Genomic DNA, 15,268 nt, shown 5'->3' on the forward strand with positions numbered 1-15,268 from the left:
TTCCCCTGCACAAGGTGCAACACACAGAGGAGTGTTCTGTTCTTTGCCTAACATCCACCCCTGGCATTGAAACCTGCACATTGAAATCTCAAAGAGCCAACTTGGTAGGTAAACAGATGTAAATTTCGCTCTGGACGGGAAACAAGTGTTGTACAGACACTGTGGTCATCAGGTAGATGTGTGTTGTGCACACATTGCCGCATGCACCTGCAGCTGTCCCAGGGAGTTCAACCACACCCGTCTGTGTGTAATGACCCCGGCCCCCACACCACCCAGAGAAGAAGAACTGCACCCACACACGCCCGCACACACGCAGAGCAGGTCCCCTTTCTGGGCGAGGGCTCCCATGTGGCCCCTCACACATGGCTGGTCTTCTCCACCAGTGCCGGGTCGGTGGGCATCATGAACCTGACAGCGCTGCCCCTCTCCCAGCCCCTGCGGATCCTGGCGAGTCTGCGGCTGAGGCAGGGCAGGAGGAGCAGGCCTCTGGCCAGGATCACAACGCAGGGCACCAGCAGCGTGAGCGTGAAGGTGGGCGGCAGGTAGAACTTGTAGCGGCTCTCCTCGAAGGCACGCGTCCAGCCATAGGTGAGCGTGTGCAGGGTGCTCAGCACAAGGGCCACAAAGCCCAGCGTGGACTGTGGAGGAAAAGAGGTTGGCAATGAGGTCTGAGCAGCTATGACAATGGCTCCTCTGTTCACTTGCTGGAACAGTACCTATGGAACTCAGGGTTCGGGTTTCAAATCCCAGTCTTACCCTTGCTCTGAACCTCAGGATTCCCAGCTGGAAAATGGGAACAATGCTTCTACACCATTGAAACTGATACATGCGTGCACATTTGGTAGCAACGCCCCTCCCCCTCCCAAGGTGTGATTTGCACTTCTTGTGACTGCCAGGTGAATTTAGGTGTTCCAAAATGTTTAAAAAAACTGACAATTTTGCATGCACACATACACACTCTATATATGTATATATACACATACACCACAAACACACACATATTTAAAAGGTAGAATTACAGAGATGGAGAGAGATCATCTATCCCGATTCATTTCCCAAACGGCCACAACAGCCGGAGCTGAGCTGATCCTCAGCCAGGAGCCAGAAGTTTTTCCAGGTCTACCACATGGGTGCAGGGCCACAAGCACGTGGGCCATCATCCGCTGCCTCCCAGGCCATCAGCAGGGAGCTGAATCAACAGTGGGGCAGTCTGAACTTGAATCGGCACCATGAACTGTGGGATGCCAGTACCACAGGTAGAGGCTCAGTCTACTACACCACAACATAGGCCACCAGTTTGCATGTATTTTAACATATAACACAGTAACAAGTGCCTGGCTGCATCACCAAAAGCATTTCACAGCTAACATCTGGCACTAGGCAAGGCCAGGTTGAAAGTGATTTGATGTTAAGGTATCTTACAGAGATGGAGTTCTAGGGTGTTGGCCTGCCTGGCCCAGCGCTGGCTGCTGCAGCCATTTGGCAAGTGAACCAGCAGATGAACGATCTCTCATTCTCTGTCATTCTGCCTTTCAAACAAGTAAATAAATCTTTTTTTTTTAAATTTACTGATTTCCTACAACCCAAGTGACTCCTACTTTTTCTGAATTCTGACCTCATTGTGGCAGACTGAGAAGGTCCCCAGCATGACCAAGGTGGGACAAGGCCCCAGCACCTGTCACTCACCCTGAGGTCCCCAAGCTGATGACCCTCCCACCCTTACTCACTGTGGAGTCACTGGCACGGCTAGGTCAGCTGGAAGGTGCTTTCTACCCCTGAGAGCTTTCAGTGGCAGGTGCACACTCGGACCCAGCAGCTGCACACCTGTGGGTGTCCATGCCCCACCTCCAGAGACTTCATCCCAGTAAGAAGTCTGGGGTGAGGCTCTGGCATCTGATAGTCGTGAAAATTCAGCCAATGATGCTGATGCTGAGAAGTATGCGGGGTCCTCAGGCCTGGGTTAGGAGGCTGGAGAACTTCTGGTCTGCCTGCTCCTTAGATCCACTGAGGACCTCTGGGTGCCCACACTCCGCACAGCAGGATGCCTCCAGACAGAGTAGGAATGAAAACGCCCACAACTGCAGGAAGCAGCTCTGGCAACCCCTGGAAGAACCAAGTGTCTCCCTGGAGTGCTGTGCCCATGTGGAGCACCGTCCTTGGCCCCCTTGCCTGGGCACCTGTGATCCTGCCAGGGGACACTGTAAGGACACTGCTCCTGGACCCAGCTAGCAAGGGCCAGCCCCTCCCCCTAACACATTCTCATGCCCAGTGCAGATGACAGAAGGTTTACAGCAAGAGCTGTCGGCGGAGGGGCCAGTCCCACTGCGGCAGCGGGTAAGAGGGGTGCATTGACACTCCCTGCCACTGCTGGTGGAGGAGTCAGTTCCACTGGGGGGGAATGCACCTTGAAACTCCTGGCAGGTGTGTTTCCCAACACTTTCTGTCTCCTTGGCAAGAACTTTAACATTACAGAACAGCCAATGAAGGCCAAAAGAAGGAGAGGCGTTGTCATGGGGCAATTAATAACCCCAGGGGCGAGAGCCATTTTTATCACACACAAGCTTGTTAGCAAAGCAGAACAGCAGCTGGGTCGGCAGGGGTGGCCACTGGCGGTGTTCAATTACTGTGGCGAGAAGCGCCTGTGGCCGATCGTGGGTCAGGTTGGTCTTTGTCATTAATGCATGTATCGGCTGGGGCGGGCAAGGGCACAGGCAGGGCCTCTCAGTCCAGTGGACTTAGGTGCTCAGAGCCGAAAACTGTGCTTTTCTGTGTGGGTGAATTTGACCATCAGATGGCTGAATGAAGAGCACTTAGCATAGCCTGAACCGAACAGAAATGTCTGAAGAAACATGGCAAAATGAAAATGTTGAAAATAGCTTGAGGAAGAAAAAGGTGCAGGGGACCAGCATCAAGTCAGTTCACTGCTGCGATGGCGTTTAGAGAAATCCATCATTGTAGACCCAGTGGGGAGCCATGCACCCTGCCAACTATAGCCACCACGTCCCCATAGCCAAGTTCCCTGAGCCACAGCCTCTTGATGGGAGAAGGGAATAGCTTCTCTCAGCAATCACCTGGCTGTGGCCACTAGGGGGTGTCTACATGCATCCTGCCCATTGCAAACCCTCCTGACTATACGTGCGTGCACCCAGGCACACTGGGGAGGGAGTGAACGTGTCTGATGGAGCAGGACAATTGGACATGCCTGACCCAGTAATATGTGCCCACTGTAGTTCACAAACATTGCCTGGGATGTCGACCTCTTGATTGTCTTGCTGCCGCCCACTGAAATCAGGATGGGCAGTTGGTGGCTTTGCTGGGGCCAAGGGAAATGGGGCCAATACCCTAGGACTAATAGCAAAATGCTTTACACATGATTTCTTGCTGTGGCTCCCCAAATCCCTGTAGAACCTTCCTTCCGGGGGTAAACTGAGGGTCAGGGAGTGGACATGGTTACAGAGCAAGGTCATGGATGGGGTGGGGAGGGGACCCATGCTCCCCAGGTGCCGATGGGGCTTCTTCCGGCTCAGTGCTCCCAGGAGATGCAGCAGCTGGGTTTTGGAGGTGGAGTGCAGAACCTTTTGTTTTCCCTCAGTAAAACCCTGCCTTCCGACACTACACTTCCCCTCACACACTGGCCATGGTAGAAGACTTTCCTATTTTCATTTGGACTCTTCAATATGCAAAGCAGTGTGCAACCACTGCCATCCCAGCCACTTCTGCTCACACAATCAAATCCGCTAGTTTTTGGTTTTTCTTTTTTTTTTTCCTCCCTTGGCAGCCTGAGCCCCGGCAGGTAATCTCTAGCTGCTTAAGGGAGCGACTGGCTAGCTAGGGGAACCGCCTCCAGTCCTGCTTTAATTGTGGACAAACGATATACCTAGGAGACTCCAGCTGGGAACAGGAAAATCCTAGATTTGGGTGCGTGACCCAGGGGCTTAGTGGCAGATAAATAAAATGCATGCAGGCCCCCTCTTTGGCTAACAGTGAGATTCATCCGCAGACATGACTCTGTACTACCGTATGGTCAGGCCTCCCCCCATCTCTCCATTAGGAACCATTTATCTGGGTTGTGTACCAGCATTGCACCATCACTGCCTCTCAGCATTCCTGCTCTACACAGAAGGGGCTTGACAGATGTTTGTTCACAGAGGCTGGGGAGAACAGGAAAGCCATTGTCTGCCCTGATTCCAGGCAAGACAGGATCCAGCGTGAGTCAGCTCCCCTCCACAGGAGGGGATGAGTTAATCCACCAACACTGACCACATTCCTTGTGTGCGCAACAGTGGGAGATGCGCAAAGAAACGTAAGACACTGGTCCCTTCACTGTTGTCGCTGTCAGCAGAACGTGACTCTGCCTGTCTCCTTTCCTCTCCCGTGCAGTAAGCGCTCAGTCAGTGCTTGCTGAACAAACAAATGTGTTCAGCTTCTTTAGCCACTAACAGGCTGGGGAGGGAGGGAGGGAGGCTGCTGGCCGGGAGATGTTCCTGGGATGTTTTGATATGTGATAAGACAGGGAGGGCTGTTTTGATATGGAATAAGTCAGGGAGGGAGATTAGGGCTCTGAGCTGTAAGACCTACTTCCCAGGTCCTATGGAATCCTAGCTGCCTATCTGTCAGTCAAATGACCCCTTTCCCAGGATGCATCTCCCGTCACCTGGGGGACTTAGGACAGGTGCCAGGAAGCCATTCCTCACTGTTCCTAATTCCAGCAACTGAGAGGAAGTTGTCTCTCTCTTTCTCTATCCCTGCGAACCATCTCCGTCCTTTCCTCCCCGGCCCCTTCAATTCCTGAGCGATGCCCACATATGACCTTTTAAATAAACTTGTTCATTTTGTGCACCCTATTTACACCTATCTTTGGGCTGCAGGGACCTGGACTGGGGCTTTAGACCCCACCTCACCCACAACTCATGGATCTGCCGAAGTGTATTAGACTCACTCAGATATTTTCTCAGATTCATTGGACAGTGTACCTCCCCTGCTCTAGATTTTCTAGGAAGGCTGTCCTTCGCAGGAGGCAGGGTCCTAACACCTTGCACATACCCATGTTCAAGAGCAGGGCAGTGTTAGAGACATGCAGTACAGGTGGTAGGTGGGGCGCATTCACCCCAGCTCACCAGTTCTGCTCACACCAAGAGAAGCTCTCTCCAATCCCAGATGGCTAATACTACGATTTTGTTTAGGAAACTCAAGAACCATGGAAACTGAATGTGCTTTGCTCAGTATCTCGTGCTCTGTTCTAGCTTTTCCTCATGTCCTGGGATGTGCTGCGCTAGAGTCAGGAGGCTGAGCTTGCCCTCCCCGCCACCCCACCCGAGGGCTCAGGTGGGAAAAACCACAGCACAGCACTGGGGAAGGGGGTGGAGTTTACCTGCACGAAGCTGAACTCCCTCCAGTTGAGTGAGTTGGCAATGGATGGCAGCGAGGTGACAGCCAGCAGGGACAGCGTGCCGATGGCCAGCACGCCCAGAGAGAGGTAGATTTCCATCCGCCAGACTTCCTCCTCCACCCACAAGTGGCTCTTGTTGGCCAAGACCTGGCACAGACAGAAGGAAAGCCATGAGTTCCTGGGCATGCATCACCTCGGAGAGCATCAGCCACTGCACCTTGCTCCCGCCGAGCATCTCACCCGGGTTTGGCTGTCTTCTATGCATTTCTCAGATATTAACTGATTTATTGATCTATGGTGTATTCATCTCCTTTATCTGAAAGGCAGAGACAAAGGGAAAGAGCTCCCAACTGTCAGCTCACTTTCCAAATACTGTCAACAGTCAGAGCTGAGCTGGGCCAAAGCCAAGAACAACTGGGAACTTCATCCAGGTCTTGGACGTGAGTGGCAGGGTCACGACTCCTAGAGCCATCACCTGCTGCTTCCCACGGTGCACACTTGCGAGGAAAGTGGAATCAGGAGTGGACCAGGACCTGGACCAAGGTGCCAGAATGTGGGATATGGTATTTGCGCCTTTGTGCCAAACATCTGCCCCATCATGCATTAACTCACTTAATCCTCGTAATTGAGATTGGCGCTGTGGCATTGCAGGATAAAGCTGCTGCCAGTGGCACTGGCATCCCATATGGGTATCACTCATGTCTTGGTTACTCCACTTCTGATCTAGTTCTGTGATAATGTCCTAGGAAGACAGTGGAAGTTGGCCCAAGTGTTTGGGAGACACAGAAGAAGCTCTTGGCTCCTGGCTTCAGATTGGCTCAGCCCTGACTGATGTGGCCATGTAGGAAGTGGACCAGTGGAAGGACCATCTCTCTAACTCTCCTTCTTTCTTGATAACTCTGCCTTTCAAATAGAAAATACTCCTCATAACTGCCCCATGAGATAGAAATCCCCCATTCTCCCATTTTACACCCACAGTCATGCGTAATTACCAGCGCTAGGATGAAGAGCCTTGTGGTGTGCCTCCAAAGACAATGGATTCTCCAGGTTTTCTCACATCTGCCTGGGGACCAGACTGCAATAACTTTTCAAAAACCTCATGTGAGTCACGGGGTCTTGGAGGCAGTAACTGTCTTGTTCTGCAGAAGAGAGGACTCAAAAGACCTGCACTTCCTGGTTTTTCAGCTTCACCTGCTACCTGGGCCAATTGTGGGATGACATTTCTAATGCAGTCTCATCAGCCAAGAGCAGTCTCATCAGCCAAGAGCAGAAAGTTGACTTGGCTGCAGGAAACACAGTCCTAGCCAGTGTGATTCCATTACTCGGTGGATCCATTGTAGGGCAGAGCCTCTGTCCAGCTCCTGCCCCGCTGATGGCCTCCTCTCCCAACTTGTCTCCCACTGGGCCAGTCTCCCTGGTCACCTCCTGTTGACCTTGACCTCCTTCTCCATGCATTTAGGAAACACCTGCCGTGTGCGCCAGTCCCGGGGGATACAGACAACAGAGCAGCCCTCATTGAGTTCTGAGTCCCACTCCCTCCATGACTGCTAGGATACCTTGGAACTTCTGTGAGCCCCAAGATTTCAACCCTTCCTCTCTCTCATCTCAAGTGCCCAGAGCTGAGCCACTACAGCACACACATGAAGCAAGAACTGGGATCAAGGTCTTGGCATTAGAAATGTCATCCCACAATTGGCCCAGGTAGCAGGTGAAGCTGAAAAACCAGGAAGTGCAGGTCTTTTGAGTCCTCTCTTCTGCAGAACAAGACAGTTACTGCCTCCAAGACCCCGTGACTCACTTGAGGTTTTTGAAAAGTTATTGCAGCAGCCAAAAAAGAACATAAGCCCAGTTACCAGGTAAAATATTAAATGATGAATCCAGCGGCTGAGCAACAAACTGCTGAAGGGCTTAGGAGATAGAAAGTTGAAAGAAATGGAAAATGCCACTCATCCGGCACTTTTTTCCTGTAATTTGGAGGAAACAATTGTCTCGACTCTATTTTAGGGCAGGCTGGCTAATGTTGGTGTCTGTGAGTCATGGAAGACCTAGAGTCTGGGGGTCCCAGTCTTCTTCTTAAAAAGATGTACGGCTTTGGGGCTGGGAATGTGCAGTGCCAGCTCCCATATAGGTGCAGGTTTGAACCCCAGCTGCTCCACTTCTAACCCAGTTTCTTGCTAATGCACCTGGGAAAAGCAGCAGAAGATGCTCAAGAGCTTGAGCTTCTGCACCTGTAAGGGAGACCCAGATGAAGCTCCCGGATCCTAGCTCTGGTCCCACCTGGGGGCTGCTGTGGGTATTTGGGGAGTGAACCAGTAGGTGGAAGATCTCTCTCTCTTCGTAACCCTACCTTTCAAATAAATAAATAAATAAATAAATAAATAAATAAATAAATAAATAAATAAATAAATAAAATTTTTAAAGAACATTGCAAGCCCCGTGACCCCCTCTTTTTGTCCAGACTAGCATCCACATCTGGCCCAGTTTCTCTAACTGGAAGATATGGATGAGGCTATGCCTCTGCTTTTTCCTGTGTGTCTCCAGGGATGGAAGGAAGCTGGCCTTGGCTGGGAGGTGCGGCCAAGGCGGCACTACAGAGGACAGTGAGGGCCCCATGGTAGCTGTGGTGCCCAGCTCTCACCCCCTCCTCCCTTGGCTCTCCCGAGGTGTCTGTTCTTCAGTGGCACCTCATTAGTCACTGCTGTCTGCATGTCGGGGCGATCAGGCAGTTCATGCCACACATCAGGCTGTGGATGACAGCGTGCAGCACAGTGCCTGGCAAAGGTTTTTGTTTTTTTGTTTGTTTGTTTTTTGTTTTTTTTCCTTCTAGCATTTCCATTCTGCAGAGATGCTTGGGAAGGAGGCAAAGGGTGGGCAGATGAACCATGTACAGCGAGGAGCCTGCTTAAGTACCTAGACCTGTCTGTCAAGATTTGTTCCCAACTTATTGAGCTGTGGTGCTGCATCCAGAGTGCTCCAGTGAGTGGGGGCATACCTGGCTACCTACACTGTAGACTTTAAAAAAAATTATTTGTTTGTGAGGCAAAGGCAGAGAGAGAGAAACAGAGTTAACTTCTACTTGCTGGTTTACTCCCCAAACGTCCCCAATGAATCAAAGCCAAGAGCCAGGGAGGAAATCCAGGCCATCCATGCGGGCAGCGGGAACCCAATGGTTCGAGTCATCACAGCTGTTTCCCAGGATATGAAAGGAGCTAGGGTTAGGAGTCAGAGCTGGGAATCCTGATCTGGGACATGCCAAGTGCCTCCTGAAGGCAGATCAGCCAGCTTGTCCCTTTAATCCTGATTTTCCCACATGTGGAACAGATCAGCTTGGCCAAGGAGGGTGGGCTTGGTTAACAATCAGAACTGGCACTCCACAGTGGGGCTTTCTCACCCTCTGGGAGGCAGGCCAGGTGCCACAGGATGAGTGCGTAGGGGTCGGTGAGGCTGATTGCAGAGTGGGTGGTAGTGGCAAGTGCCCCACCACCTGCCAACCCAGAGGAGGCTGTAGGGGCAGCTTGTGTGGCAGTGCCTCAGGCCTGGAAGCTGACGAGAGAGAAGTTACAAGGCTCTGGACTGGCCCTTCTGTGGTTAACAGCACTGCTGTGTCAACAGCATGCACAAAGTAGCTGGTACTGTTGGCCTCCATGACAGCCAGGCAGTTTGACTCGATCTTGCCCCAAGTTTCACAGGTATTGATTTTAAACCACGCCTGGTGTTACTTGGGGGTGGTCCATTTCACCATCAGTCACTCAACACACACACACACACACACACACACACACACACACACACACACACATCATCATCATCTGTTAGAAACCACAGATCTCAGGATGAGGCTGACCAAATCACAAGATAGCAAGTCCAGCAGAAGGATAGCCACGCACGTGGGTGACAAGCAGGGTGTGGGGAAAAGTACTTGCACACAGCAGAACAGATTCCAGGGGAAGTAGGGGCACAGGCTGTAGGAGGTTAATACAATTCAGGGACAGGGCAGGGGGCATGTCATCTTTATAGGGTCTCCGCCAGGCTGAAGCCAGGAGCCAGGAGCTTCTTCAGGGTCTCCCATGTAGGAGTAGGGACCCAAGGATTTGAGCCATTTTGTGCTGTTTTCCCAGGCACATAGGTGGGGAGATGGATTGGAAATGGAGCAGCTGACACTTATATCAGCACCCATAACTCAACTTGTTATGCCACCACTCCAGGCCCTGGTCTTATTTGCTTTTCATTTGTTTAGCCTTTGGTGGAGCATTAAGCCCTACACTGATGTAAATTTTAAAATGTGCTATCTATAAAAGAGAGAGAGAGAGAGGAAGCAGAAGAGGAGGAAAAGAAGGGAATATCATCATAATCTTAGAATTCTATCTATGAATTATGTTGAATCTTAAAAAATAAAAATAAGTTTATTTATTTTAAAGCAGAGACAAGAAGGAAACACAGAAAGAGAGAGAGAGAGAAAATGAATTACGTCATCTGCTGGTTCATCCTCCCAAATGGTTGCAACAGTCAGGACTGGGCCAACTCAAACAAACCAGGAAGCTGGAACCCCACCCTGGCATCCAGGGTTGGCACCTCACACCAAAGGGAATGACACGTTAGAAGCGTGTGAAACGTCAGTGGACAAGTGGAGATGAGGCAGGGGATGGGGCATGGCCCCCTTGCCAAGGGTCTGCCATGACTCCAAAGACAGGAGGGGTCATAAAGGCTTCAGGGCAGTGACAGGGCACAGTCGGTTTCCCAGCTGACAGCCATGTGCTGATGAGATCTGGGTAAGGGGAACAGGAAAGCAGCAGGCAGCCTAAACGCTTGCTTTGATCTTGATCTTTGCTTTAGATCTTGGAATGCGGTCCCTTGGGCTCCTGCACAAGCACTCAGACAGCCCTGTCCACCTGCTTGCTATTGTGGGCCATCTTCCTGTTGACAAACTCACTCTCAAAGCTTTTCTGTGCCTCTTGATACAGCCTCCCGCCACCTCTTCAGACTTGAGGGCCCTCAGCAAATCCCGGAGCAACTTCCTGAATCGGGCCCAAGCTGCTCCTGTTACCCAGAGGGCTGAGAGAGTCATGGAAAGCCGCATGCCAAGGCAGAACACCCTGGGAGCCTAGCCTCAAAACCAAGAGCCTGTGCTGGACCGTCTCCAGGTTCATGTAGCTTCTAGACTGCTACAGTTGAACCCTTGCCTTGTCTCATCTCCCCAGACTCCCCATATCCTCTCCCAGGAGCTTGGGATGTGGGCAGGTGAAGGGAACAGTGAGGACTGCTGTTGAGAACTCTCAGGACAAGTTCAAGCCCTTTGTATAGCAGGCCTTCTGTGTGTCTCCAGGGAGGCAGCCTGCCTCCAAGAGGGGAGTGGTTGCCTGGCAACCTCCACCAGGGCCTGCCAGGGTCCCACAGAGGAAATGACCTGGCGTACACCCTTTTGGGCTCTGGGTTCACACGATGTCCAGGCGAGCTCTTGGCCAGGCAGAGAATTTAGACAAAGTCACTTTTTGGGTTGCAGGGATGGGAAGTAGCGGGGGTGGACAGCATCAAAGGCTACCTACCTCATCACTGCCAACTCAGAGATGAGTCCCTCCCCTCGGATCCGCCACCTCCTGGGCAGCAATTCCCATACCCCATCCTTGAGGAGCCCCACGGAGTTTCTTGCTGAGCCATCTGCTCTTTAGAGAAGCAAGAAAATATCTTCTGAACAAAGAAAATATCAGCTGTACGAGAGAGAGCTCCTTCTGCACCTCCAAGGCCTTGGTGATGCGGCCAAGGTTAAGATCTTGATGCTCTGGAGGACCAGAGTCTAGGGCTTTGGCCTTGGGACTTCCAGACCATAGCTGGGGTAAGGGACAGGGCCAGCTCCATCTCTCTTATTCCTTTCTACAACCACGAGGCACAGCAGGTGCTCAGTGAATGAGTGACCCGAGAGGAGAGAAGCCTTCGATTATTAGTTTTGGATTTGTTGTCTCTGCAGAAAGCCATATAGGTAAAGGCCGACGACATGGCAGAGGAGGTAAAGCCTCTGGCATTGGTGTCAGAATCCCATATGGGCACTGGTTCAAATTCCAGCTGTTTCACTTCTGATATAACTCCTTGGTAATGAGCCTGGGGAAGCAATGTAGGATGGCCTAAGTGACTGGACTCCTGCATCCACATGGGAGACCTGGAAGAAGCTTCTGGCTCTTGGCTTTGCACCAGCCTGGCTCTGGCTATTGCAGGCATTTGGGGAGTAAACCAACAGATAGAACATTTCTTTCCCCCATTCTCTAACTCTGCCTTTCAAATAATAATAATAATAACAACAACAATAATAATAATTAATATTTTAAAGATTAATTTAATTAGAAAGGTAGATTTACAGAGAGAAGGAAGGACAGAGTAAAAGATCTTCCATCTACTGGTTCACTCCTCAAATGGCCACAATGGCCAAAGCTGAGCCGATCTGAAGCCAGGAGCCAGAAATTTCTTCCAGGTCTCCCATGCAGGTGCAGGTTTCCAAAGCTTTGGGTCATCCTCTGCTGCTTTCCCAGGCCATAACCAAGGAGCTGGATAGGAAGTGGAGCAGCTGGGACATGAGCCAGTGCCTACATGGGATCCTGGCACGTGTAAGGCAAGCATTTATCCACTGAGCCATTGCACCAGGCCCAGAAGCAATAAATCTTAAAAAAAAGGAAAAGCCATAAGGTTAGGAGTATGGATTAGAATCCCAGTGCTGTGTGACTTTGGTCAGGTGACTTAATCCCTCTGAGCTGCAGGGTGGTACAGTAACTGCCTTTAGGGTGACAGGAGCTCAGGGTGGGGACACACAATTCCTGGAAGGGCACCTGGAACACAGCAAGTTCTTCTTAAGGGTTCCTGACTATTACTTTTTTCTCCCTCCATTCATTTCCAGCATTTCTGTGCCTGGAGCATGCAGGTCCTCCTTCCTCCTCAGAGAATCTCAGCCCACGGATGCCAAGGATGCCAGGTATCTGTGGGTGCCAAAGGATGGGGCAGTGGAGAAACTGCCAGCAGGGGAGCCGGTACCCACCACGGCAGGAAGGGGCTGAGGGCCACAGTTCCCTCGAGCTGGGCCACCAGAGCCATGCCCTCCGAGGGAATGGCAACTTGGCACATGTGGGCAGGAATAGATGCTTCAGGGATGCCCTGGCAGGGACGAGGGGTGGGAATGAGTGGGGTCCTAGACTGGGCAGGACTCGTGCACTGACCTTGGACATGGACGTGCTTTGCTGCTGCAGACCCTGTGGTTCGGCAGGGAGCCGTGGGGTGTGCTTCCTTGAATGCAAGAGCTGGGTGACATCACCTGTCCCCCTACCTGGCGTGGCCCCTAATTGTACAGCTTCCCACAGCTAGCTCAAGAGCACCACATAACATTTCCAAAAATGAATGTTGCAAAGCAGTCTACCGAATAATAATAATTAAAATGATGATAATAATAATAACAATAAAAACCCAAGCTCAAATTACTCATTCTGACAGCCTGCCCACCTTCCCCGATGCTCAGACCACCAACCCGGAGTTATTTTGGACCACCTGTCCCTGCCTTGCCCATCCAACTCCCAGTCTCCACTCCCCCACATGTTCAAGTTCATGCACAGCCTCCTTGTGACTGGCCTTCCAGGGTTTGCTTTAGACTCTCTCTGCCGGGCAGGACAAACATCAGAAGTTTCCTCATTCCTTCACTTAAGCCCCTCTGTTGGCCCCTGGCTTCCCTTCCTTGGCCTTTAAGGCCCCCAGGCTCGGCCTCTACCCCACAGAACTGCTGGCTCCACACAGGCCACCTGGCTGCTGTGCAGTATGCCAGGATCATGTCTACCTCGTGCTTCTACTATTGCTACTCCTTGGCCTGTAACACCTTCTCCTGCGCCTCCACTGGCCACCTGGCTCCCCTGGTCTCTGCCCACTCACTCAGCAAGGCCTCCCCCAAACATCCCTCCACCGACACTCCCTGCCCTTCCCTGTTGTACTGCACTCATGAGCACTCGTGATCTTGGACATGTCTTTCTGCTGTGTTTGCCATAAGCCCACAACAACTAGGCTGTGTCCACACAGTGTAAAGAATTCCATCTGTTTTGTTTTGCTTACTGACAGTCAAAATCTTGGAGGTGGGCAGATGAGTATTTGGCCTGGTGGCCAAGCCACCAGTTAAGGCACTTATCTCCCTTGGGGTTGACACCGTGGCATAGTAAGTTAAGCCTCTGGCTGCATATGAGCACCAGTTCATATCCCAACTGCTCCACTTCTGATTCATCTCCTTGCTAATGGCTTGGGAAAGTAGCAGAGGATGGTTCAAGTCTGTGGGACCTTACACCTATGTGGGAGACCTAGAGGAAGCTCCCTGTTCCTGGTTTTGGGCCAGCCCAGCTGCAGCTGATGCAGACATTTGAGGAGTGAACCAGGGGATGAAAGAACTCTCTCTCTCTCTCTCTCTCTGTCTCTCCTGCCTTTCGAATAAATTTATTTTTAATTGAAACTTAAAAAAAAAAAAAGACATTTGCTTCACACACCCAGTGCCTGGATTAGATTCCCATTTCCATTCCTGGCCCCAGCTTTCTGCTCATGCACACTCTGGGAGACCCAAGAAGTTGGGTTTCTGCCACATGTGGGAGACCTAGACTCTGTCCCCAGCTCTGGGCCCCTGGTTCTAGCTCTGGCCCAGACCCAGTCCCACCCATTATGGCATCTTGAAATGAAACGAACGGATAGGAGCTCCCAGTATGTGTCAGTCCTTCTGCCTCCTCTGCTGGAGGTGACGGACACTGCCCACTTAGAGCAGGATCTACACTCAACAGAGTCTCATAGAGCTGCACCTGTGCACCATGACACACCTGGTACTTGGATGGTGGTGGCAGTGGCACCGGGTGGGTGTGAAAGGAGCAGGACCTGGAACACGTACCTGCTTGACGGCCAGGTTGACCAGCTCATAGCGGTGCGAGCGTCTCAGGGGGAGGCAGAAACTGTAGAGCGCATGTAGGGCAGCGCAGAAGAAGCTGAGCAGCCCGATCTGCTTGCGGTGCTGCAGCCACTGGTGCAGCCAGTCGGGGAAGCGACGGTACTTGGTGCCGCGACGCAGCTGCAGGGCGGCTGCCAGCACACCGGGCAGGTACACCAGCGACAGTAGCACATAGGCCACGCATGGCAGTGTGGTGTTGACCACAGACACGGGCATCTTGTAGAACTTGTTCTTGCCCTCCTGCAAGTAGGGCTGCAGGACATCCCGGAGGAAGTTGTAAGCGTAGAAACAGACAAACAACACCAGGGCCAGGAGGGTGGGCACTTTCCAGCCCGGGAGGAGGCGCAGGGGCATGGCCTCTATCTCCCGGGATGATGCCAGGGAGCCCATGTCCATGGGTGTGAAGCCCATGGTGTGTACCATCTCTGAGATGGCACGCTTGGCTTCCGGCCGGTCACTGCAGATGGGTACCTGGTAGGAAATAAGAAGGGGGATCATCAGACAAATGTGGGGCTCAGTTAACTGCAGAGCTGGCAGTAATCGGTACCTTGGGATGGGGGTGTGAGGAAGTTTTCAGTTATTCCTCTGTGATCTCCCAGCCTCTGGCCTGGGATGCTCAGAAGGTCTACCACTCAAGGACAGAAATTGCTGGCAGTGAGTCTCTTGCTTGATTCACCAACATTGGCAAAATATCCAACGGGCAGCCACTGGGGCTAGAAGCATTGATGTACTTTCTTGTGCATGTAACACCGAGTCTGGCATGCTTGCTCCAGAAAAATGTAGCTGGTCTTTGGCATGAAATGGCATGAAAGCCATTTTCTGGGGGCTGGTTAAGTGGCCCACCCTGGGACACACTGACAGTTCCTCTTCAGAACCCCAGCTGTGGGGATGATATGTGGCAGAACAGGCTAAGCCACCCACTTTGGGATACCTGCATC

The 15,268-nt window shown here is 51.9% G+C and overlaps 1 protein-coding gene across 2 annotated transcripts in view; it reads right to left on the minus strand.

The window, feature by feature from the left end:
* Positions 1 to 209: 209 nt before the first annotated feature.
* STEAP3 (STEAP3 metalloreductase) overlaps positions 210 to 15,268 on the minus strand; it is a 31,833-nt gene continuing 16,774 nt past the window's right edge. Inside the window, exons 3-5 of one of the 2 annotated variants that reach the window (XM_058664401.1) lie at positions 14,274 to 14,801; positions 5,372 to 5,536; positions 210 to 638 (exon numbers count right to left, since the gene is read on the minus strand). In XM_058664401.1, the coding sequence (XP_058520384.1) occupies positions 357 to 638; positions 5,372 to 5,536; positions 14,274 to 14,801 (975 nt within the window). In that variant the 3' untranslated portion in view covers positions 210 to 356. The remainder of the gene's footprint in view (positions 639 to 5,371; positions 5,537 to 14,273; positions 14,802 to 15,268) is intronic. The other variant, XM_004589344.2, reaches the window with a different exon arrangement.

This window comes from Ochotona princeps, chromosome 5 (genome assembly GCF_030435755.1).
Source record: "Ochotona princeps isolate mOchPri1 chromosome 5, mOchPri1.hap1, whole genome shotgun sequence".
Taxonomy (NCBI): domain Eukaryota; kingdom Metazoa; phylum Chordata; class Mammalia; order Lagomorpha; family Ochotonidae; genus Ochotona; species Ochotona princeps.